Source organism: Phocoena sinus, chromosome 2 (assembly GCF_008692025.1).
Source record: "Phocoena sinus isolate mPhoSin1 chromosome 2, mPhoSin1.pri, whole genome shotgun sequence".
Lineage (NCBI taxonomy): Eukaryota > Metazoa > Chordata > Mammalia > Artiodactyla > Phocoenidae > Phocoena > Phocoena sinus.
Genome location: NC_045764.1, coordinates 67262843 through 67287351, shown reverse-complemented (window position 1 = coordinate 67287351; position 24509 = coordinate 67262843). Strand labels below are relative to the sequence as shown.

Below are 24509 nucleotides of genomic sequence, written 5' to 3'. Positions count from 1 at the left end.
CCTGCTCACCTTTGGCTTGTATTCCCACATAACAATAACGGATGAGGAGAAAGCAGTGGCTGCCTTTAGACAGAGCACTGTTCTGCAGCTTGCCACAGTCCCCACCACTCCCTACTGCCTCACTTGATGCCTGCTTCATGCATGTCTGTTACTAGCTTGGTTCCTAAAGGCGTCTGAGTTTGGGAATGCAGTTTCAGCTGATGGGAGTTGTCATTACTGTCTCGTTGAAGGCTGGGACAGTCTCATCTCCTAGGGTTCTCTCCATCTCTTAAGGCAGTACCTAGCATGTGGCCAGGAACTCAGTAACACTGGCTAGAGGGCTTCTGAGAGATTATCTCATCCACTCCCCTGCCTATAGATGCTGACCCATCCCACTCAAGGAACTACACAGCTCTGAAACTTAGTGGCTGTGTCACCTTGGGGAATTTACATGACATCTTGGAGCCTCTGTTTTCTTGCTAATAAAGGGGGCATAAATGGCCCTATCTCTCAAGAACTACATACTTGGAAAAGCATATTGTTCAATAAACGGCCTCCTGTAGCTATCACTCTGGTAGTGCTATGGGTAAGAACGGGCCGAAGCTCCTTCCCACGTCTCACCTGTTTCCCTCCAGCTGTAGTGGCCACCCATTCCTGTTAATCCTGCCCTCAGCGGGCATGCGGATTTGCCCTGGTGGACCCCCACTGCTGGCCACGGGCAGCCCCTGGAGGTGGGCCGGAGCTGGCCCCAGGAGCGGAGGCCCTTTTCATTTGGCTGGAGGCTTCCCACCAGAGAAGGGCTAGTTGTTTCCAGGACACCCACAATCCCCAGGGGAGCCTTTCTCCAGAGCGGAAGTGACAGAGGAGGGGTAGGAGCCTGGCTGAGGCCTGGAGCCCCTGGAATGGTAAGAGAGAGCTGGAGGGAAAAGGAAACCAGGCAGGGAGCCCCTGAGGCCACGGAATTCCCCACATATCTGTCCTTGTCATCTCCATGATGCTCCATAGTTTACAAAGCCCCTTTCTCTCCCCCTGGATTCTCACCATGTCCTAAAAGGGAGACAGGTGGGTATTATTCCCATTTCACAGAGGAGTAAATTGAGGTCCCAAGGCCTTTACAGGGCCTGGTGTCGGAGATGGATTCTATTGGCCCTGAGGTTGCACTCTGAATGTGAAGAGGTCACACTCAGGCCTGGCTTCCTGGTCACAGAGCGGCCACCATAAGGCAGTCACAATCCCCACTGAAAGAGGAGGAAGCAGGGACCTCAGCAGGGAGAGTCTCACCTGGGGTCACACAGCAGCCCTGGGGTCAAGAGCACATTTTCACTCCCTGGCTCACTAAGGGCTCCCAGCCTCCCCGTACCCCAGGTCCAGCGTCCACTCACCAGTAGTACAGGCCGCTGGGCACCACCAGGGGCAGGGCTGGTCCTGGCATTGAGCTCTCAGCTTTGGTGGGAGTGAAGCAGCCGCTGAAGTACATGAAGAGGATGAGGAAGAAGGGGATGTACCTGCAGCAGGGAAACCAGTGCTGAGCCGCCCAGCTGCCCCCACCCAGGGCCTCTTCCCCGCCCGTCCTTGTACTGGTTCCCGGCACCATTCTATGCAGTCTCACTTCGTGGTTTACAAAAATGCCTGGTTCGGGTGGCCCTCTTCCCTGGCAGCGTTTCCCGAGCAGGGGGTCCAGGAGGGAAGCGGGAAGATGAGGTCTGCTCCCTGAGCACATACCGGTCAGAGCCCCGCAGGCTGGGGGTTGCGGGGAGGGGCAGCTCCCTCCCACGCGGCGCTGGCCACCCCACTCACTCCGTGTGTGTGTGTGTGTGTGTGTGTGTGTGTGTGTGTGTGTCTGCCTCGTGTACGCACCCACAAATACCAGCAATCCCAGCCCCTCACTGCCCTGGAAAGGGGTGTACCCAGCAAGGTCGAGGAGGGAGAGGCCCGGGGTCCCAGTTTAAAATAAGGTGGGGGGACAGCACCTGCCAGAGGACTCCAAGGAGCTCTGTGAAGCCCCTTCACCCACACTCAGCCCACAGCCTCATCCCCTTTCCATACACACACCATCTCACCCCAAAGGTACCACCCTCTCTCCTCTCCACACACAGGCTGCTCTCCCCACGCACCTGTGCCATCACACCCCCCTTCTCTTCCCTCCTGCCACCTTGACTCCTTCCCCACCTTCCCTCCTGCCCCTCATGTGCCCAGTCCTCTCCTGCTCCTTCGTTTCTCCAGCCTCTCTTCCCCTCTCCTCCTCCCGTCCCCAGCCTCCCACCGAAAGGGTCTTCTGGCACAGGCCAGGGAGAACTGGCAAGAGGCCTGCCTGTCCAGGAAGCCCCTGACCTTCCAGGCCCCCAAACAGAACCTAGAAACACAGCGTAGGGCAAGTGCGACAAGAGTAAGCCCACCTCGCTCGGGAGTGAAGCCACCCAGGCCGAGGGCTGGCTCCGTCACTAGCTGTCAACCCAGGGCCAAACCCCCTCCCACCAGCCCCAGCTTATCCTGTGTAAGGTGCGGGCCTGGAACAGATGACTGCCCCCAGCTTGGGCCCTGCATCTCCTGTGGCTGAGCCCGCATTCGTGAGGTTTCCTCCACTGTGGGTGAAGGGGTGGGAGGAGGCGCTCCCCTGGGAGTTAGGAGGAGCGGGGGCACAGACAGCACCCTGCCCCCGCCCCACCCCCGCCGGACCTGCTCATCTTCCTCCCCGCCTCCATGCCCAAGACCGCAGCCCGACCCGGCGGGGCCCCCATCCCCATCCCCAGGGTGGGGGAGAATGTTTACCAGCGCTGCAGCCTCGGCTCAGGGAGGACAGCCACTCGCTGCCCTCTAGTGGCCGCCGCGGGCACCGCGGGCTGGCGGGAGCGGAAGGCGGCGCGGCGGGAGCCAGAGCTGAGTGACAGCGCTCCCGCCGGGAAGAGCACGCCATTCCAGCCGCTGCTCTTGACACCTGGAGACCCCAGGCCCTTGTTCAGTGTCACCAAGGCCGGCGGCAGAGCTGGCTGGGGCCACGGGCCCCATTACTCACCACATGGAGTGGCCCAGGTACTCGTCGTAGTAGTAGAGCAGCTCAAAGGAGTCGATCTGGGGGCGACAGAGGCGAGTCAGGGTCAGAGTGGGAGGGGCTTCGGGGAGGGGCTTCAGGGAGGGTGCGGGACCCACGCAACCCGGCGGCCCCCCTCCCCCCAATGCCCAGGCCTCCCCCAGCTGCCCTCAGTCCCTCCCTACCCGGAGGAGGGGGCCCTGGTGGGAGCCTAGGTGCCACTTCCTAGCAACACAGGAGCATCCTAGCTTGGGGTGGGGGGGGGGCGGGGGGGGCGGGCCTGCCCTCATCTAGGGCACCATGATAGGTCGGGCAGCCTCTTTGGGCCCCAGGACGGATCGCACTGCCGGTGTGGAGGCTCACCAGCGTCTCCGGCTTGAGATTCTTGATGATGGGGTTCTCGCGGACTGACAGGTGGTTCTGGTAGCCGCTGAAGATCAGGCGGTGGTTTACAGAGTCACCCACCAGGTGGATGCTGGCGCCCATGATGAAGGTGATGATGCTGACATAGATCATGGAGCGCGGCAGGGTGCGTGGGGACCGCTCGATGAGCTGAGGTCAGAGGGAGGCCCGACAGCATGACCCCCGCCTCCACCATGGTAGGAGCCGCCCTCTGCTTCCCTCCCTCACACCCAGAGTGGGATGGATGCCACCAGCTGGAACGTCACTCTCAAATTGGTGGGTGCCTTTAGTGGGGCCAGTCCAGCCTCCAGAGTCTCACAAGATCCCTGTGAACCCAGCAGGGGCCAGGGATCAGCACCCTCTTGTGCTGGAGAGGAAACACACTGAGCAGGGCCAGCTCTGCCCAAGGTCACACACACCCACGGGCTGTGCTGGAGGTGACACAGGCATCCAGGCTCCAGGTCCTGCCCTCCCACCACCCCCAGTTCTGTTCCTGGGTCACTGGGCTGGCCTGTTGAGGAGACCCTCCCATTTCTGAGCAACTGAGCAATCCAAGCAAACAAAAATGAAAACGACAGGGATGCGGCAGGTGCTTCTGAAACTAAATTCTTTTACTAAATTTAGACCCTCTGAATTCTGAGATTACACCTTCCCTATTTTTTGGAGACCTGAAATGTCTCTCTAAAAACAAAATGATGGGGACAGTAAACAGCAATAGTTTTAAGAGCCCTTATGTGGCAAAATGCAAAGCCAGCATTGCCGAGAGCTACCTTGGAGACAGCCATCACCCAGATATCTATCTCCCGCAGCTACCTAGGAGATAGCTCTGTGTTCCCAGTGGTATCTCAAAGTCAGGGATCTCCAGGCCAGAGGAGAGAGTTCACCCTCCTTTGCTGCCCTTCCTGCCACCTGGCCCTCACCTGCCTTCCCAACTGGTCCCTGACCTCGCCCTGGGCGATCCAGCCACTCCTTCCACCTCAGCCTCCCCAGATGTATTATGGCTCCTCTAGCACGGCCTTGTCTTCAGGTGCTCCTGCCTGAAGGTCTCTCCCAGTTCAACCCCAAGCACACCAGGCGGAGGTCCAAATCAAACGCCCCTCCTTGGGGAGGCCTTCTCCATCCCTCCTGGCCAGAGGCAGTCCTGCCTCTCCTGGGGGCTTGACATGTCCCTCTATCACAGCCTTCGTCCCCCAGAGTTAGGCAGGGGACAGTCTGATACAGGGCACTCCCGGGGCTTGGCACCAGCTCCCTGCCGGGTGGAGGAAGAAATGAGGGTGGGAAGGGAGGGCAGGGAGCCTTGGACTGTACCTTGAGCAGGAGAAAGGGCGTGATGATGTTGTAGGCCATGTGGAAGTAGTCCCCCACGCTGGGCTTGTTAAGCGGAAACCACTCCAGAGGAAACACCAGCTGGGGAGCAAGGGGAGGAATGATATTTACTAGGCACAGCCCCATGAGACCCTCAGAACCTCTTCTGCACACACTTCATTCTTTCTGTGATCTCTTGGGATCCTCTCAGCAGCACTGAAGTCAAGGTGTTTTCAGACAGACAAACTGAGTCCCAGAGAAGGTAAGCACACAGTAGACACAAATCCAGGGCCTGACCCTGTGTCCCTCTCCCTGTGGGTACTAAATAAAGGTCCCTGGGTACCGGCCTGAGAGTTGGAGGCTCCTTTGGGACTCAGTTGTGCACCAACGTTCTGGGTGACCCTGGGCAAGTTCTTCCCCTCTTCAGGCCTCAGTTCCCCCATCTGTAACACGAAATGTGGCCCAGGTGATCTACATGGACCCTTAAGGATCTGGCACTCCAGGTCCTAGGATGATGACAAGATCTCCTGGCCACCCAGGTATGGAAAAACACTCTGTCCACTGAGCAGATGGACCACTTCCAAATCAGGTCGAAACTATACCTTATGAAACAAAGGAGAAAGTAAGTGAGTTCTACAAAGATTCAATTCTTCCTTTTCTACCTTCCCTGAGAGAGGCAGGCAGGCCAGGGCTGTTCCTCTGTCTAGAATGCCCTTGTTCCTCCTACTGCTCTAAGCTGTGAGTCCCAGCCTTGTCGGTGTCGAAAACCCCTCTTCGAGGTCAAAACACTTCACAACCTCCACCCTGCCACACCGTAGTACGCCCACTATCTGTTGATTGAGAACACGTGTAATGACCATAGATTTCGATCAAAAATTCACCCTGCAGAAATAAAACTCTCAGGATACAAGAATCTCAATCTCTTTCTCTTTCTTACTTGCTGGGTGCATGTATCTCTGTATCTTTATCTGTAGCAAGATATATATGTTGGCTGAAATACTCTTTGATAGCAAAATACCAGAAATAGGCTGACTACTTGAATACACTACAGTACATCTTTTCTATTGAAGGTTTAGTAGCCATTAACAGAAATGACACCTCATATGTACTGACAGGGAGATATCCATGATATATTCTAAAGTAAAACAAGCAAGTTGTAAAATAAAGTATAAAGTAAAATCTCATTTTGGTTAGAGAAAAAAAAAAAAGGATGTATACATATGTTTGCATGAGTAGAGAAAGGAGTGGAAGGATGAGCCTCAAACTGTCAGGGGTGGAACTGGAAAGGGAAAGTCTCACACTTCTTTATACCCCTGGATATGAACCGACTTGTTATAACTATGACATATTACTTTTATAACTTGTAAACGGTTTTATTTTGTAGTTATTACAAATTTGGGACTATCACGGGTACATCTGAAAAGCTCCAGTGTATACACGGGTTTTTCAAATGTATATTCCTGATAAGCCCACTTAGGGTTATAGTGGCCACAGCAACTCTGAGCAGGATGGGGGAAGTGATTTGCCCTGCAGGAGACCCCTATTAGACCTGATGAGGCTGAGTCCTAATGAATGAGAAGAGCCATGAGCCTGCCCCTGGCCTCATCTCCCCTCTCCCTGTAACACCAGTTTGATGGGCAGCTCCTTTGTCCCCCAGTATGTGGAACCTTCATGCTGCACGGGGGCTCAGAGCAGCTAGTCCAACCAGTCTTCTTACAGATGAGAGAACCAAAGCCCAGATGACACGGACTTGCCCAAAGTCACTTATGAACCTGACTGGGTGCCCTGACTCCTGGCTCAGTCCCTTTACTTTCACCTACGTTTAAAAAACAGGTAAACCTTATGGCAAGCCTGCAGAAAGAGGAATCAGCAGCCACCATACCTCCTCCCCGACACCACTGCCAGGAAGCTTTTCTTCATCCCCTTCAAGTCTTTGATCCCATGTATACAAGACTGTTAGGGCCGTTACTAATTGGCAGGCAGTCAATATGCATGACACTTAGGCATGTTTTTTCTCCTTAAACATTCCAGGTTGCTCTAGAGTATTCGTAATTCCTGTTTAATGCCCAGGTAGCATCCTCTAGACTGCGTACAGCAAAGCTGATTTACCCAGTCCCTACTGCCGGACACTCAAGTCCCTTCCAAGTTTTGGCTATTATAACAACACTGCAATGAACACCTTCGGTACAGAGGCTGTCTTCTTGCTGATTACATCTTCAGGGCAGATGCTCGGCAGGGCTCGTACTGAGTCGGGAAGGATGAACATATTAGGGTTCTGGATAAAATCAGGATGGAAGGGGGTGGGCTCTGGGGCCAGAGTGCCTGGGGGCAGGTGCTGGCTCCTCCACTTGCTGGCTGGGTGACCTTGAGCCGGTTATTTGCCCTCTCTATCCTCGACTCTTCTCATCTATAAAATTGAGATTAATGATAGCATTGGTGGGAGAACTAAATAAGTGTAAACACATGAAGAGCTTAGAACAGAGTAAGCGCTCCATGTATGTTAACCGCTGTTTCTAGCTGTTATTATTCATTCAGTACAAGTATACTGAGCACATATCTTGCTAGGCACTATTCTAGGTACTAGTTATCGCCTCGACAAACTGCTTTCCCAAAGGGCTTTCCTAATTTGCATTAGCACTAGCATGTATGAGGTGTCAGTTTCAGTGCTGGATATTGTTAGTTTTACCACCCACATGCAAAAATTAACACCTTAGTTCTTGGTGGGAACTCACTCAATTTTTTTCACCTTCTGTTACCTGTCTGTCTGTCTATCTATCTTATTCGTGACCAGTGAGGGGATTTGGTGCTCTTCCAGTATTAATCTCCGTAGAGGCTCCCACTGGACACTGATGCATGAAGTAGCCTTGGAGGGAAGGGGACAGTTTCACCAGATGACACTAAAAATTACCCAAGGCTCAAGTCATACATGATAGGCAAATTCGGCCTATACTCTTCACCTCCAGAAAAACAATACTATCCCAAGGCTGTGGGGGAAGCAGGTGGGATCCTTTCTCATACCCCACTGTCTGAATTGGTGCTTTGGTTAAACCTGGGTGTGAGATATGGGGGGGGGCGCAGTATGACTAGTCAGGCCCCCCTGGATCCCCCACTCGCTGGTAGCTGCCACACTGCTCACAGCCGTAGAACCAAAGGACATGAAAGCATCCAGACCTATTCTCACAGTGTACTGGTAGAGGCAATGACTTGTCTGAGGTCACTCTGACAACTGAAGTCACCCTGTCTCCTCACTGCTGGTCAGGGCTCTGTCCACAGCTTCATACTCACCATGGCGATGGGGCGGCCAAAGTCTAGAAGCCAGTTCTGCAGGGTGAAGTAGAACCAGAGATCAAGGTGGAAGGGAGCCGTGCTGGCAACCTCATCAGCCTTGACGGAGCTGTGCCTGGGAAAGGGGCAGACAAAAGGGGTCAGCTCTTCTCTCCTCCCATGGGAAGCTTCCCCATGAAGATGAGCCACAGAGACTTGAGAGCAGGAGGAAACACACATGATTAAGTTCTAGGAAAAGGTTTTGCTGGAAATACTGTGGTCCATGGGGAGGTATCCTGGAAGTGGACTCCATCTGCCCTGACCTTTGCTTCTCTATGATTCAGGCAGGAAAATGCCCAAAGGGTATAATAACTGTCGGGTTTTCTTACCTATAGAATGATGGGGAAATCAGATGGGGCAAAGGAGGCAAATGTGGCTGAAAAGCATGAAACACGGTGATGGATGATGATAGCTAACCTTTATTGAACACTTTCTATATTCCAGGCACTACTATAGCTGTTTGCACATACCATCTCATTTAACTCTCTTAATTCTGACAGAAGCCATCTGAGGTTAGAATATTACCCCCATTACACAAGTGAAAAAACTGAGGCCCAAGATGTTAAGCAACTTTGCCCGAAGTTACATAGCTAAATATTTGAACCTAAATGATTAGGTTCCAGAGCTTATATTTTTAACCTCTAACCCATCATTGTATCCACAGTGATTGGTCCATGGAATGGGCATGTGACCTGAGCTGGATCAATCAGAGCCCTCTGGTGAGATGTGCCTTACAGACTATAGACTGGGATGAACAGGGGATCTCCCTTTCCCTTGGTTTCTGAACCATGAGGAGGTAGGAACGGGGCTGCAGGTGTCCTTCTTCTCGCCAATCCACAGTGAAACCTAAGAAGGAAGGCAGCAGGGACAAGGTGATGTGAGAGACGTGGCAAGAAGAGGAGAACCATCTGATGACACAACTTTGGATGCCTGTCTCTCCTGCAAAGCAGTCAGCCATCTGCTCTTCACAAATGAGCTGAAGCTCAAGGGCCAGTGCATGTGCCACCTCCTCCAAGAAGGCTTCCCTGATGACGCTTTTCCCAAAGCCCACTACAGGGAGTGCATCATCCCTAACTCCCACTCAGGCCATGACATCACAGGGCTGGAGTTTTGCTCGTATCTAGACCCTCACGAAGAAGGGTGATTTTAAGGTTCTCTCAACTCACCAACCTCCCCATCAGAGTACAAATCCTCTTTACAGTGTCCCTGCCACTACTTGCATACTTCCAGTGACAAGCAGCTCACTCCTCCTAAGACGACTGAGGTGTAAGTTGTACTGCCCCATTAGTGCCAAGACCAGGAGCTGTGTGATGTGAGTCCATATTCTCCAGAGTTTTCAGCTCAGTACCTGATTTATGCTCAGTGATTACTGGCTGATATAAAACAATCTCAGTTACCAGTTACTCATTCGTTTTAGTGGCAAACAATAGCTTAGAGGCACCATGAAGATTTTACTCTGTCAACACTGCTATTGCTTCCATAACTTTCTGGGATCCTTTTTAGCCAATTCCAAGTATGGTCCACACTGGGCTGCTAGAGCAACCCAGACACAGAGAGGCAAGCTCTTGGAGGATCTCATCGTCCTCTAGTGGCAGGCAAGGCAGGTGGAGTGGGCCTTTCCTAGGTCAACTAAGTCTTCCTGTCCCCTCTACTCAGTGCCCACCACTTACTGAGTGCCGACTGTGTGCTGTGCTAGGAGCTTCACCGGCACCATCTCATCTAATCCCCACAGCCATAACAGGAGGCTGTTACCCTCCCATTTTACAGATAAGGATACTGAGGCTTAACCAAGGTTACCCCCGCTAATAAGAAGCTGCATCATAAGGAAAAGAATAAAAAAGAGTGGACATATGTAAAAAAAAAAAAAAAAAAAAAAAAAAAAAAAGCTGCATCAACTATTCCCTTTGTCAGCCTTCCTACTCCCTCCTTCTTCTGGTGAGAGATGATGTATCCTGAGCCACAGGGAGGGCCAGTGACCCAGGCCGGAGCAGTGGGACTTTTCTAACTAGAGTTGAAAAGTGCATCTTCCTTTCTGGTGCTGGGACGCTAAAGATGAGAGCGCGGGGCTGCCTGTGGCCAAGGTTCCAGCCTCAAGGGACAGCCAGGTGAGAATGAAGCAGCCCTGCAGAGAGGAGCAGGGAAAGAGAAGAAGGCCTGAGAGGGTTCACCTTCCCAGTTCCAGGCGTTCCCAAGGCAATGGTTTGTCCACAAGAGCCAATACATTCCCTTTTGCTAAGGGTGCTGTAGTTCACACTGGCTTTCTGTCACTCGTAATCCAGGAGTCCTGAAAGGCAGAGAATTCAAACCTGGGTCTCTAAGGATTCAAGACCTGTGCTCTAAGTAGCTTGCTATTTTGTTGCTGATTATTATGAGCTTTGTGGCATATCAGGAGATCAAGATAGAGAGGGATCGGTGTAGCCTGAAGCAGTAGGCAACACCTGCAGGAAGAAAGGGAGCCTGGAAGCATGGATGGGTGGATTCCAGTAGGCAGAAAAGCAGCAGGAGAGCAGGATCAAAGGCCTGGAGGTGGAAGTGAGAAAGGTGCTGAAGGGAGCTCAGATGCCTGGCTTATTGGTGGAAGGAGGAGGAGGGGCTGCTGGGCCTTCGGACGGGGGCAGACATTCAGTCATTGTCTGAGACAAGTGACTGGTATAGAGGCCCCACCGTGCCCCTTCCCCTTTGTGACCATCAGGGCAAGGCCTCAAAAAGCAGATGGTGGCAACCTCCGGGCCTGAAGAACTTGGATGAGGAAGGAGAATGACAGTCCTCAGTGTTTTATTCTGGAAACCTTCAAACTGGGCAAAGAGCAGGATGTTTGGTACAGGAAATAAAGGCGTTTTGAAAGCCTGGGAAGCACTTAAGTGTGGGTCTCTGGAAGCTGTGGATACGAAGCACACACTAGGGGCTCAGGGACTATTTCCTCTTCCACCTCAGGAGGCACTCAGTCAAGGGGGATCCCCATCAGGAGTCCAGCCTGGCTGAGCAGAGCAGGAAGAAAAAGGGCAGGTGCAGGGCAGACACCTAACTTGGGAATCAAGATTGGTGAGCATCTGACTGGTTTTCTCCTGTTGGGACTCTGAGCACAGGGGGCAGATCATGAAGGGTGAAGGCATCCTCTCCCCCAGCCCCTCTCTTGGGGATGAGCATCTTCAAACCTAACCCAACTTTCTGACTTCACAGACTTCACACACCTAGCCTCCAGCCATGCCAGCTCTAGGCCTCAATCATCAGAAACTCCTGCTGAGAACAACAGTGAAAGCACAAGGGCAGGTAACCCAAGACAAGGATGGCCTTTAATCTCCTCCATGGCTTTACAAGTCTACCATCTGGGAAAACTGATACCACGACAGTTGGGGAGCACATACCATACAGCAGCGGTCCCTAACCTTTCTGGCACCAGGGACCAGTTTTGTGGAAGACAATTTTTCCGTGGACGGGGGTGGGGGGGGTGGCGGTGGGGGGGGGAGGAGATGGGGGATGGTTCAGGCAGTAATGCGAGCAATGGGGGGGATGGTTCAGGTGGTGATGGGGAGTGATGGGGAGTGGCAGATAAACGATTGCTCACTTGCTCACCTCCTGCTGTGCAGCCCAGTTCCTAACAGGCTGTGGACTGGTACCGGGTACTGGGGACCCCTGACATAAAGCACATAACATATAGATGAAATATTCAAAGCGGTCAGCAGTCTCAGCCATGGTGGAGTCAAGCAGGGACCTGTGAATGAGGACTATAAAGGGACTGATTTTGGTTCTATATACACAATGGTGAAATACCTGACATGATGACAAGTTTGAACAAAAAATGAGAAAATGAAGGCAAAAAATAAGAGGAAAAAAAGGAAAGGCAATTAGAAACTCCAGGAAAAACAAAAGCAATACAAGAAAGCAAATGTAACTGTTAAACTTACTGGCCTCTGTAGGGAACAATATTTACATGGCTTAACTAATAAAAACATTGTATACTGATTTCCAAAGTTCAGAATCAATCCACAAACAAAACATGGAAGGCAATTATGGTTAAAAAAGAGCAGGTAAATACTACTGTGAACCTTGACAACTTGAAAGTAAAACTATAGATGACAGGAGTGGGGGAAATGGTAAAGAATGCTAGAGATTAGGGTAGGAGACTAATATTCTTTTTTTTTTTTTTTTTTTTTTTTGCGGTACGCGGGCCTCTCACTGTTGTGGCCTCTCCCGTTGTGGAGCACAGGCTCCGGACGCGCAGGCTCAGCGGCCATGGCTCACGGGCCCAGCCGCTCCGCGGCATGTGGGATCTTCCCAGACCGGGGCGCGAACCCGCGTCCCCTGCATCGGCAGGCGGACTCTCAACCACTGCGCCACCAGGGAAGCCCGGAGACTAATATTCTTTTAAAAAGGAATCAAGAGATACTGCCCTTATTGTAAATCAACTATACTTCAATAAATAAATAAATAAGTAAACTTTGGGGAAAAAAAAAAAGATAGTGCTTTACAGTTGACCGTAAAAGAAATAATGGTATATACATATTCCTTAAGGCTACAAAGGTAACAAAGAGCAAAACTAAAAATGGTGATACAAAACCATCTTGTGAAGATAGGAGCGGCATAAGTGAACCAAATCATAACAGGAAATTAGTGGGTAAACATTAGCTTAGAGGCAACTGATAAACCAAGATATAGCAGTTGAGCATAGCTTTTTTTAAAAAAAATAGTAAATTTATTTATTTAGTTTTGGCTGTGTTGGGTCTTTGTTGCTGCTTGTGGGCTTTCTCTAGTTGCGGTGAGCGGGGGCTACTCTTCATTGTGGTGTGCGGGCTTCTCATTGCAGTGGCTTCTCTTGTTGCAGAGCACGAGCTCTAGGCATGCGGACTTCAGTAGTTGTGGCTCACGAGCTCTAGAGTGCAGGCTCAGTAGTTGTGGCGCACAGGCTTAGTTGCTCCGCGGCATGTGGGATCTTCCCAGACCAGGGATTGAACCGTGTCCCCTGCATTGGCAGGCGGATTCTTAACCACTGCGCCACCGGGGAAGCCCTGAGCATAGCTTTTGAGTGTGGACTTTGGAGACTGCCTGGGTTCATATCCCAGCTCTACCATTAACCAAATCTTGAGCAAGTTACCTCCTGGGCCTCAATGTTCTCATCTGTAAAATGGGGGATAATACTAGATCTTACGTCAAGAGTTGTGGCTGAATTAAATTATGCAAAAACTTTTTCTTTTTTTTAAATGCAAAAACTTAAGAGCAGGGCCTGGCCCACAGAAAGTGGTATGTATGTAGTATTTGTTATTATTATATAGAAATATGAATTTAATTCTGGTAGAAACAGTTAAAAGAAGCTAACATGGTTGTCTCTGGTACTAGGGAGAGGTGGAAAAAGGGCCACTGCTTTTTACTCTAAGCCTGTCTGTGCAGTTGTATTTAATCATGGGCATGTATTACTTTGATTACAATACAAAAAACTGTCAACAGAGCAGGTGGAAGCTGGAATAGAGTACCTTGAAAGGTAGTGAGCACCTTGTCATTAGAGGTATGTAAGCAAAGCATGAATGTAGCAGAGGAAATCCAAGCATCCTAGGAGTCAGACAGGATGATTCTGCCTACTGTCTTGTGCAGCAATGATATTGAGAACCAGCCTACAGGCACCCAATGACGGGGGGGGGCAGAGACACCCTGGAAGACAGCCAGCCTCTCATGCCATCCCCACGAGCAACCTGGATGGTGGGGAGCTCATGTAGGAGTAAAGAGGAATAGCCAGAGTGGAGTAGGAAGAACAGAAAACAGAAGCCCTGGGTTTAGGCCCTGGTTCTTGCCGGCAAATGATGTAAACCTCCTTAGACCTCAGTTTCCACATATGCAAAATACAAAAAGACTGAGTAAGATGCTGCGTGTGGAAACCCTGCATATGAGATAAAGTGGTGACCATATCCACTACTCACACACTGTTCTAAGTGGACTACCACAGGTCAAGGCAGTCAAAGACTCCCAACTTATAGGTGATCTGGAACAGAGATGTCCTTAGTAGCATGAAAAAGAGCTACTCTCACCCAAGTCTCTCAGACTTCTTCTCAGACTTCATCCCAAATCATACCACAAACTTCCTAAAACTGAGCACACTAGTGCTCAAAAGCCTTCCATGGCTCCCCCGTGCCCTACAGAACAAAAGCTGCATCCTTAACCTGACATTTAGGGCAGGAACTAGGGTGAGGCAAGTGAGGCACACAGGGCCCAACATTTAAGTAGGCATAGGGGAGCCATGGAACGTTTTTGAACACTAGTGCCCCGAGAGCATCTCCTTAATTTTTGCACTCAAGGCTCTCACTCTGGTCCCAGCTCTGCTGCCATTCAAGGCCCTTCACAATCAGTCTGCATCCTCCTGCCACTGTACACAAAGAAAGCTCCAGCACCACTGCACTCCTTGCCTTTCCCAAGCTTTCCCCTGGCTGAAACAGCCTTTCTTCCCCTGTCACCTACTGAGTTCTTTGAGATGCAGCTCAAGCTCCACTTCCTCCAGGCAGCCCTCCAAGACGAGCTCTCAGCCCCTGGACTGTTCCTCCCAGGCCCGCCCTACCGGACTGTGGGACCCTCCTAGCTTCACCTTACCCACCGCTTTAGTGCCTGGCACAGCGCTGGACACAACAGAGATGCTTAATGAATGCCTACTATGTGCAATGAATGTCTATAATTTGTAAAATGGTATGAAAGTAGAGTGGAGGGAAAGATTAAAAGGTGGCTTCTGTACCTCTTCCTCTGCCCCAAGCACCTGGTCTCAGCTACATAAACCAATAACTTCCCCTTACTGAGAGAAGGGAACAGCAACCATGTGGAAAAAGCCCTTCCTAATTCTTTCTCTGGAGGGGAGCTTCCACATTTCGCTGTCTGTTCCATTTACATTCCCACATTCTTTGGTTCCTCGGGGCAAGGAGTGAGTCTCCTGTTAATATCAGAACCCAAGTCAAGTTTAGAGGCACCCCGAGAACTCGGGTTGGCGCCCGGGGCTTGCAGGCGCGTTGGGGTCCCTAGTGAGCAGAGATGTCCTCTGGGCCCGCCGCCGACGTCCCCACCCCGAGTTTCCTGGACCCCAGCTGAGCGACTGTCCTAGAGCCGGCCGGGCCGCTGGGCAGTTGAACCCCGCCGCTGAGCCTCCCTGGGCATGGGGTTCCCCCAGGAAGAGAAAGGAGCGCGGAGGCGGGGCTCAGGGGAGTGAGCGAGAAGCAGCTGCAGGGATATCGCGTGGACTACCCACCCGGGCTCCGTGGCCCCGGTCCCCCGCCCTCCCCGTCACGTGGCGGGGCTGTGGTTCAGCTCCGCCCGCCGACGCGCGCCCACCTGGCCTGCAGGAAGGAGGCGCCCGGCTGCGCGCCCGGGCCACCCGCCGCTCCCGGGTGCTGCCGCCTCCGTGCCGCCGCCTCCATGGCTGCCCCGCCGGCCGGGCCCTCCGTCCCGCTGCCCCGAGCTGGAAACGGGCTCGGCTGGCCTGACTGCCGCGAAAGCAAATACCCAGCGCCGGTGCGTACCGGCGGGAGAGCGCTCGGCCCCAGAGGCGCGGGCCAGAAGAGGGGCCGGCGGGGGGCGGGACAAGAGACGCGCCGCGGGAGCGCGGGAGGCGGGGCCGGCTCCGCGCGGGGAAGGAGGGGCCCGATGACTGTGGCGTCCCAGGCAGTGGGTGGGGACCGATGCAGGAGGGCACGACGTGTAGCTTAATGGGGCTGGGATCTGCTGGAGTCCCCTGCGTGGCCGGTGGCGGGAAGCTTTGCCTAGGCTGCCCGAGACCCGCATATTAGATATTAGTCTAGGGTGGGCTAGGGACGTGGGGAAAGACTAATTCGACCCAAATGCTCCCCTGGGGAGGAGACGAGACTGGATTTCCCTTTTCCTTGGGGACGGGTTCAGTGCCCTTCCCCACTGTGTTATGCACTTTCCTTCCTCAGATGGAAGATAGCACTCCTTAAAATGTCAACTCTACGGCCCTTGACGCTGGGAATCAAAAATCGGTGGGATAGGAGGGTAGGACGCAAAGAAGAGCGAATTCTTTCCAGGTTGGGGAGGAGGGTGATGCAGAATCCATTTCCGGCTTTGTCACTTTCTTAGACTGTGGTTTTGTAAAAGTTACTTCCCTTCTCTTCCATTCAAACATGTATTAACTCCTGAGCAGCGCCCCATCCCATATGAGAATGGATGAGCTCTACCCTAGTAGGCTTACATGGGGTGTTCGGGGTGCGGATTGGTAAGTGGTGTGCTGGGGAAGGTACTGAGTATTGTGACGGTGGAAACTTGGAGGGGGTGGGGTCAGACAAGGCTTCTGGAGGAGGCCTTAGGGAACTGAACTCCGTTTGCAAACGTGGAGCAAAGCCAATTTACTGACAGTGAGTTGTGGTTGTCCGCTGAAAAAAAATGCACAACCTAAAAGTTGAGAATTATGTTTTATTCGGGGACATTACTGAGAACTGTAGGCCAGATAGCTCAGATAGCTTTGAGGAACTGTTCCAAAGAGGTAAGGGAGGAGCCAGGATACACGGGAGTTTTTGCTGAGAAAAAAAAAATGTAGTCGAACGTCAAAAGATTACCGCTAATCACAAAAAACAGACATCTCAAGTTAATGATTTTAGTGTATGGGAAGATGCAAGAGTCTGGGCTTACTGACCTTTGATCTGCATCTTAGCTATCTAGGGCCAGAATCCTGTTTTTCTCCATCCTGAATTCCCCTCAGGGTGCGCAGTGGGGGCAGCTGCAGTGGCTGATGGCTTGATGGTGGACAACTTTTTTTTTTTGTCCACTTGGTGAAGGAAAGTACAGCGTTTATTGCAGGGTGCCAAGCAAGGGAGTGGGAGACAAGCCTCAGATCCACTCCAACTTAGTCTTTGAGTTAGGGGTTTTTTTTAAGGGGAAGAACAAAGAGGCTGGGATTAATCATTGTCTTGTGACATTTGTTAATTGTTGTTTCAGGAGTCCGGATATCTCTGGTTATGATTCTCCAACCAGATGGTCCATGGCTGGGGGGGTCTGTTAGCTCATCCTGCCCTGGAGACACAACCTGGGTTTGTATGTTAATGATGATATCTATAGTAGCAATTTTAGTACATTAATGATGTCAACAACAACAGTTTTAGTCACCTGACTCTGGCTGATTAGTGTTCAGTTAGCACAGGATTGAAGTCAGAGGGGACGAGAAAGGGAATAAAGTTTTGGATAGAGAGATTAATCATGAATTCAGTTTAGGGGGACCTGGCTTCAGATGGACATCCTAGCTGTGACTTTGGACTTCTGAGCTGACAATGAAGTCTGAGCAGAAGTCCACCAAACACATGAGGAGTGGGGAAGAGTGTTCCAGTCAGAGGGGACAGCCAGCCAGGGGGCTTGGCATCCAGAGAGACCCTGATGTTTGGAGGAACAGAAAGAAGTTCAGTGAGAGCAGCAGAGGGCAGGGAGGGAGAGCAACAGGAGTTGACCTGGGGAAGGAACCAGCACAAAGGAGGAGAGCCTTTATCCAGAGAACAAATGGGAAGCAGTACAAGGCTGTTGGGCAGGGGAGTGGCACCAACATATTTGCATTTTAGACCCTTCCCTCCACAGCATGGGGGTTTGGGGAGGTGGATGAGAGGAGGCAGGACTAGAGACTGGGGCCCAGTTCTTCTAGTGAGGGTCCTGGACTGGTTACAGTGACAGTGGAAAGGAGAGAATTGATGACATCAAGAGTTGTGTAGGAGGTACCAAGGCTGTGATTTGGATGTCAGGGGTGAGAGAAGAGTTCAGGCAGTGGCCAGTTTCTGCAGCTGGGTGGATGGTGGAGGTACCCCTTGGGAAGCGGGTTGGAGCTAAATGAGAATTCATCCTTGGACACATTAAGCTTGAGGTGGGTCAGGAAGGCTGATGGACCCACGGATCTGAAACTTAGGCCAGACTTGGGAGTTGGGCAGACAGACTTGTGAGTCACAGGAATATAGATGACAATTAGAACCTTAGAGGCTACCTGGGGAGACAGCTTCCCTGTGAGAGAAGAGAACAACGGGCAAAGCCTGAGAACAAACAACAGAGTCCTATTGTATAGCACAGGGAACTATATTAACCATAATGGAAAAGAATATAAAAGAATAAGCAACCTGTAATAAACCATAATGGAAAGGAATATATATATATACCTATATATATATATATATATATGTATATCTGAATCACTCTGCTGTACACCAGAAACTAACACAACATTGAAAATCATCTATACTTCAATTAAAAAAAAAAAAAAAAAAAAGAAGCCAGAGGACAATCTGCAAGGCAGACTGCCTGCATTTCAACCCTGATACTAACTAGCTGTGACACTTGGGTAAATTGCTCAACCCCTCTCAGCCTCACTTCACTCATCTGTAACAGGGAGAAGCTTGTTGCATCTACTGCATTGGGGTTGTGATGATTCAGTGAAATAATGCACGTGAAGTGCTTAGCACAGAGCCTGGCACTGGTGGGTTTGTTATTTACAAGTCTGTCCTTGGACCTGAGGTTTCCCTCCATGATGTGAGGGGTTTGAGCTATGCCTACTTCCATTCTATTTTCTTTCCTGTCTTTTCTCTTGAGAGACTTTTTTTGGGTTTATTCCTTCTCCTTTTGATCAGAGCCCGTATGTCCCATCTTGACTGTGGCTGGTGCCTGCATCAGGACCGTTTTCTATCAGGGTCATCCTGGGCTCCAGCAGCCCACAGGTCACACCCCCAGTGCCCACCCCAGCCCCACTAAAGGGCATGTTTGCTTTCAGCAAGCAGGGGATGTTCCTGTTTTGCATCAGGGAAAGCCAATGCCCTGAGCTGAAGTAGTGTACCCAAGGTCAGCCAATGACAACACTCAGACTGGATCCCAGATTTAATTTTGGTGAGTCTGATCTTCCATCTACAGATTGATCTATGCATACACCAGAGAAGAAGGATTGAGGCTTCCCACTCTGACCCTAATCTCTCATTCTCTGCTGGCTTTGCAAGCCTGCTGGGCTCCAAAGGTAGGGGTATGCCGTACCTTTGATGTAATCATCGATTTAATAATACCTAGGAGTGGGCTTCCAGCCATTAGAGGATGAGGCTGTGCAGTGGGGGCCTCTCTGGCTCACTTAATCCTCCAATCCCTTAAATACCATCAAATCTGCCTCCTGTCTGGAGCCGACAGCTGCTCCTGAGTGGAGGGGAGTCCAGGCTGGCAGGGAGGCTGGGACTTTCGGAATGAACAAGATGAAAACTCCTTCAGTCTGGTGGGATTATCAGCCCCCCCTCTTTCCTGTCCCATCAGAACTCTTTAAAGATATGATCTGTGTTAGCTCTCAAATTGCATGGAAATTGAGGGGAGCAGGGCCAGGGGTGGGGGATAGAGCAAAGTTGGCACCAACTCTTGGGCACTGAGGGATACACATTTCCAGGAATCGTGCTTCCAACTCTCTGGGGACATGGTTCCTGCCCACCAGAAAGGCAAATGGTCTCAGCTACAATTTCAGTGAACAGCATCAAGGTCTGCAGCTGGGAAGGTTCTTTGGGATTACACAGACCAGTGGCTTCAACTTTTATTTTATTTTTATTTATTTATTTATTTGTTTTTGCGGTACGCGGGCCTCTCACTGTTGTGGCCTCTCCCGTTGCGGAGCACAGGCTCCGGATGCGCAGGCTCAGCGGCCATGGCTCACGGGCCCAGCCGCTCCGCGGCATGTGGGATCTTCCCGGACCGGGGCACGAACCTGTGTCCCCTGCATCGGCAGGCGGACTCTCAACCACTGCACCACCAGGGAAGCCCTCAACTTTTATTTTAGCAGAAGTTCTCACTCTTCCAACTAGAGCTGTATGAGCTCCTTTTTAATGCCTACCTAAGATCCTCTCAGCTACACCTGTCTTCCAGGTCTTGCCACTTGTTTCACCAGCACAAGCCAATGGCACACCCCGATCCCCCAAATTTCTGGCCTGAGAGTGCAGGAGTGTCAGACATTCCATGGGGTGAACCTTTGACCAGTAAGAGACAGGGATTGGCAGATAAATTCCTTTCTCTTCCTCTTTCTGGGTGGACTGTCCTAAGCTTCATACAGCCTCATTAAAGAAGGTCCCACAAGATTTAGCATCAGGGGAGGTGTATAGCAGCCAGCTCAGCAAAGTCCTCTGTGCCCTCTCCCTCCTTTTCTCTCTCTCACCTCAGCTTCCCTAGCATCGTACTCCATCATAAACTGTTAGCACATACACTTCTGCCTCAAGATCTGCTTCTTTGGAAACCTGGGATAAGGTAACATCTGAGAAGGAGGCTCCGTGTATAAAACAGATACAAGTGGGGCCGCTCTGAGTGAAGAGAAACAGGGGCCCAGGTACCATCTCTCTTTCCCCCCTACCGTTTCCAAGGCGATGACCAAGGCCTCCTTATAAGGCTCCCAAAAGCCTTTGATCTCATTCAACTCTGCCATTCTGCTGCTGAGGAAACTGAAGCCTGAAGTCACACAGTGAGTTAGAAGCAAAGCCAGGGCTAGACTCCAATCTCCTCACTCCTAATCTGGTGAGACGAATCCTCATCTTTCTATCAAGTTTACATAAGAACTTTGGAAAATTTTTCTTTTCCCAAAACATCTTCCCCCCCCCCCCACGCCCGCAGTTTTGTTGAGAAATAACTATCATACGTCACTGCACGAGTTTAAGGCATACGGCATCATGGTTTGATTTACGTATATTATGAAATGATTACAATAGGTTCAGCTAATATCCATCATCTCTCTGGAAGGCTTTGAAGTCCCCTGTTAGGCTGTAGCCACCACCTGGGAGGCATGACACACAGCCCTCTGAACTCAGAAGCTGGGACTAAGGAGGGCAGACAAAGAAGAAATGGGACAGGGAAGGGGCAGTTATGCTGGGAGAAAGGCAGTCAGGAAAGGCCTGATTTAGGGACCTCTGCTTGTGGGAAACAGGAGTTACACATGGTCAGACCTCAGAGAAGAGAGGATAGGCCTAGGGGAAGAGGGAGGGACCATAGAAGGAGATGGAGAATGGCTTCCCCTATCAGCTGGTATCGCCTGTAGGACACCCTCCTCCAGGCTGAGGTCATCCTTAAGGAAGCTTGGAGGGTGACCACACTTGGGGGAAAGAAACAGAAAGAGGTGTTTGCCTTAAATTGCTTTCATTAAGAGTTTTGTGGGGGCTCCCCTGGTGGCGCAGTGGTTAAGAATCAGCCTGCCAATGCAGCGGACATGGGTTCGAGCCCTGGTTCAGGAAGATCCCACATGCTACGGAGCAACTAAGCCCATGCGCCACAACTACTGAGCCTGCACTCTAGAGCCCACGAGCCACAACTACTGAGCCTGCGTGCCACAACTACTGAGCCTGCGCTCTAGAGCCCACGAGCCACAACTACTGAGCCTGTGCTCTAGAGCCCGTGCTCTGCAACAAGAGAAGCCGCCGCAATGAGAAGCCCACGCACCGCACGAAGAGTAGCCCCTGCTCACTGCCACTAGAGAAAGCCCGTGTGCAGCAACGAAGCAGCAACGAAAACGCAATGCAACCAAAAATAAATAAACAAATTAATTTTTTTAAAAAAAAGAGTCTTGTGGTTGTGACTGCTAGAAACAGCTGGGGCCAGGTTAATGGCAAAAAGCGATTTTAAAGGAATCTAAGTACGAGGATGCAGCTGGCCCTTGGGGAACAGATGAGAACCAGGGCCTGGACTTAGAGAAACCCTCCAACTCTGCTTCTGTTCCATCCTTCTCTCTGTCTCTGAAACTGGCTTGCCCTGTGTCCTAGGGAGCATTGGCAGCAAATGGCCTCAGCTGACAGCTTCCAAGTTTACCTCGCTTTCACCCAGGAGTTAAGCAGAATGAGCCTGGACTCTTCTGGGCCCAATTCTAAGTTCTCGTGGAGCGATTACGATTGGCTCAGCTTGAGGCAGGTGCCCACCCTGGGCCAGTCAGTGAGGCCAGGTGCTGTGTATTCACAGCTGCTCCCTCTCTGGCCAGATAGGCCAGGGAAGAAGGGGACGGTTCACTACCTTAGGCTTCAACAAAAGCCCTAAGATAGGAGATTCTGTGCTCTTTCCCCATGCCTTAATGGAAGAGATCGCTCTTTTCTACATGTGTTATAAACCTTGTCTGGAAGTCTGCCTCCCCCACTGAATTGTTCTCAGCTAGCCCCCTCTCCTTCCCATCTGCTGCTAACAGGGTCCCAGGGCCTGCCACTGCCCTGATGCCACATCCTTAGCTCTTACGTGAACATTAGTGAGGTTTACTTAAGTTTAATCTTAGACTCATTTTTTAAAAAAGGTCAGTGGGCCTCAAAATTACTGCTTCAAATGAATTTCTAAGCACTTGCTCCTGAGCCTGTGGTGGAAAAGGCTGATGTGAGCTTCTAAAACCAGAACTTACGTGGTATTTCCTGCTTTGGGAGTCCATGGGTTCAAAGCCCAGAAAGGAATTCAGGGTCCTTTTCTTTCACTTTTATTAAAAAATTAATTAATTTATTTGGCTGCATCGGGTCTTAGTTGCAGCACGCGGGCTCTCTAGTTGTGGCACGTGGGCTCCAGAGTGTATGGGTTCAGTAGTTGCAGCATGTGGGCTCTCTAGCTGTCGTGCGTGGGCTCTAGAGCACGCCGGCTCAGTAGTTGTGGCTCACGGGCTTAGTTGCCCCACGGCATGTGGCATCTTAGTTCCCCGACCAGGGATCGAACCTGCGTCCCCTGCATTGGAAGGTGGATTCTTAACCACTGGACCACCAGGGAAGTCCTCCCTTTTCTTTCACTCTTAACAGCTAACATTTATTGTACAACTGCTATGTGCTAGGCCCTGGTCTCAGTGCTTTACGTGTCTGCCCTCATTTAATTCTCACAATAGCCCTTAGGGGTAGGAATAAATTTTGCCTCGCTTACAGATGAGAAAACTCAGGCACAGAGAGGCTGAGTCACCCGCCCAAGATCCCACAGCCTCTCCTGTCAGTGCTGTGGCCATCAATGAACTGGGCAGCCTGCCTCTGGGGCCTGTACTCTTCAGAAACCACCACACAAGCTGCCTGACCAGACAGGCCATGCAGACTTGAGGGAGGTTTCTCCATGGCCATGGCGAGCAAGGAGTAATATATGCTTTTAAAAACTATTTAAGAATTGTTAAGCCTGAACTCTGTGTGACTGGACTTTGAAATTAATCATCTATTCAAGAGACCCAGAGCTGTTAGTGTTAGAAAATCTAGGCTTTTCCCAGAGGCATCTTCATAGGTCTGATCTTTAAAAAGTAGAAAAGTCATTCATGTGAAGTGGACAGCCATGCTGCAGAAAGAGAGGGCTTTGAAAAGATAAGCCTTAGATAGGCTCTGGCCCCACTGAGGTTGACTCAGGGCTGTGTGCTCTGGGAAAAGCCACCCAAGCTCTCTGCTCTTGGTTTCTTTACCTGTAAAATGGGATTGAGGTAGGAGATAGATGGGCCCCAGGTTAGACATTTACAACTAGCCTCCTGTTTACACTTTGAAAATAAAGATAATAACAGGAACATGATAAGCAGCTGGACTTTGTCTCCTGTGGACACTTCAAGATGATGGGAATGACAGAAACAAATAGGGGCTAAGCCCTGCTTAGATAAAAGCGAAGGAGGTCACATATTTCTCATTCTTGAGTTCAAGGAGACCCCCTCAAGCTACCCATGGACAGAAAAGATCCTCAGGGGAGGGGGCACTGGACTATAATATGTTCTGCTAACCTCCTAGAGACCCTCGTGCTGGAATCCATCTTGAGTAAAAGATGCGCTCGCACAGAGGGCAGGGCCCTGAGCCAGACCAAACATGGACTCAAAGACAGACAACGCAAGAGGACTGGCCAGAGGAAACCTGGAAGAACTGCCCCCCTATAAGTGATTTAAACCACCCCCAAAGCGTGGTTCTCTCTCTCTATCTCAGCCCACCCATGCTTTCTCTGAACTTATCTTCTCTCCTAATAAACCCTTTACTTGCCTCGCTACTTTTCATCTCTTTGATGAATTCTTTCTTCAAAGCAGACAAGAGCCAGGGTCCTGCTCCACTAACCCCTGGTGGTCTAATGGTTAGAATTCAGGGCTTTCACCGCTATGGCCTGGGTTCAATCCCTGGCCGGGGAACTGAGATCTTGCTTCAAGGTGCCACACACTGCAGCCACCACACCGCCACCCAAGATCAGGATGATCATAACAGCCCCCTTCCAAGGTTATTGGGAAGCTCTAAGAAGGTGGTAGAAACCTGAAAACTCATGGTCATCGTCCGGGTGGCAAGAATGTGTTTTCCTGGGTAGGAAGCTTGGGGAAGGCAAATGCTGAATCCAGAGGAAACACCAGAAGTTTAGCACCAACGTGGGGGCCATCTGAAGGAGAACTTTCTGGATCCCCTCGAATCCCACCAGGTAGTCTGTATCCTGCTCCACATTGTAAGGGTGCCCCTGAATTCCTTTCTGGGCTTTGAGCCCATGGGCTCCCAAAGCAGAAAACATCACATAACTTCTGGCTTCAGAAGCCTGTATCAGCCTTTCCCACCACCAGCTCAGAAGTGAGTCCTTA

At 51.1% G+C, this 24509-nt stretch overlaps 1 protein-coding gene across 12 annotated transcripts in view; it reads right to left on the bottom strand.

Annotated features, from left to right (window-relative positions):
* CLN6 (CLN6 transmembrane ER protein) overlaps positions 1 to 24509 on the bottom strand; it is a 49759-nt gene that overhangs the window by 2129 nt on the left and 23121 nt on the right. For 3 of the 12 annotated variants that reach the window (XM_032621178.1, XM_032621185.1, XM_032621187.1), the window contains 6 exons: positions 8000 to 8114; positions 5062 to 5157; positions 4718 to 4816; positions 3371 to 3559; positions 2993 to 3048; positions 1362 to 1484 (listed from right to left, as the gene is read on the bottom strand). In XM_032621178.1, the coding sequence (XP_032477069.1) occupies positions 1362 to 1484; positions 2993 to 3048; positions 3371 to 3559; positions 4718 to 4816; positions 5062 to 5157; positions 8000 to 8114 (678 nt within the window). Of the gene's footprint in view, positions 1 to 1361; positions 1485 to 2992; positions 3049 to 3370; positions 3560 to 4717; positions 4817 to 5061; positions 5158 to 6893; positions 7122 to 7999; positions 8115 to 10206; positions 10323 to 11611; positions 11672 to 15337; positions 15563 to 24509 lie in introns of those variants that run through there. The other 9 variants (XM_032621177.1, XM_032621183.1, XM_032621173.1 and 6 more) reach the window with 9 other exon arrangements.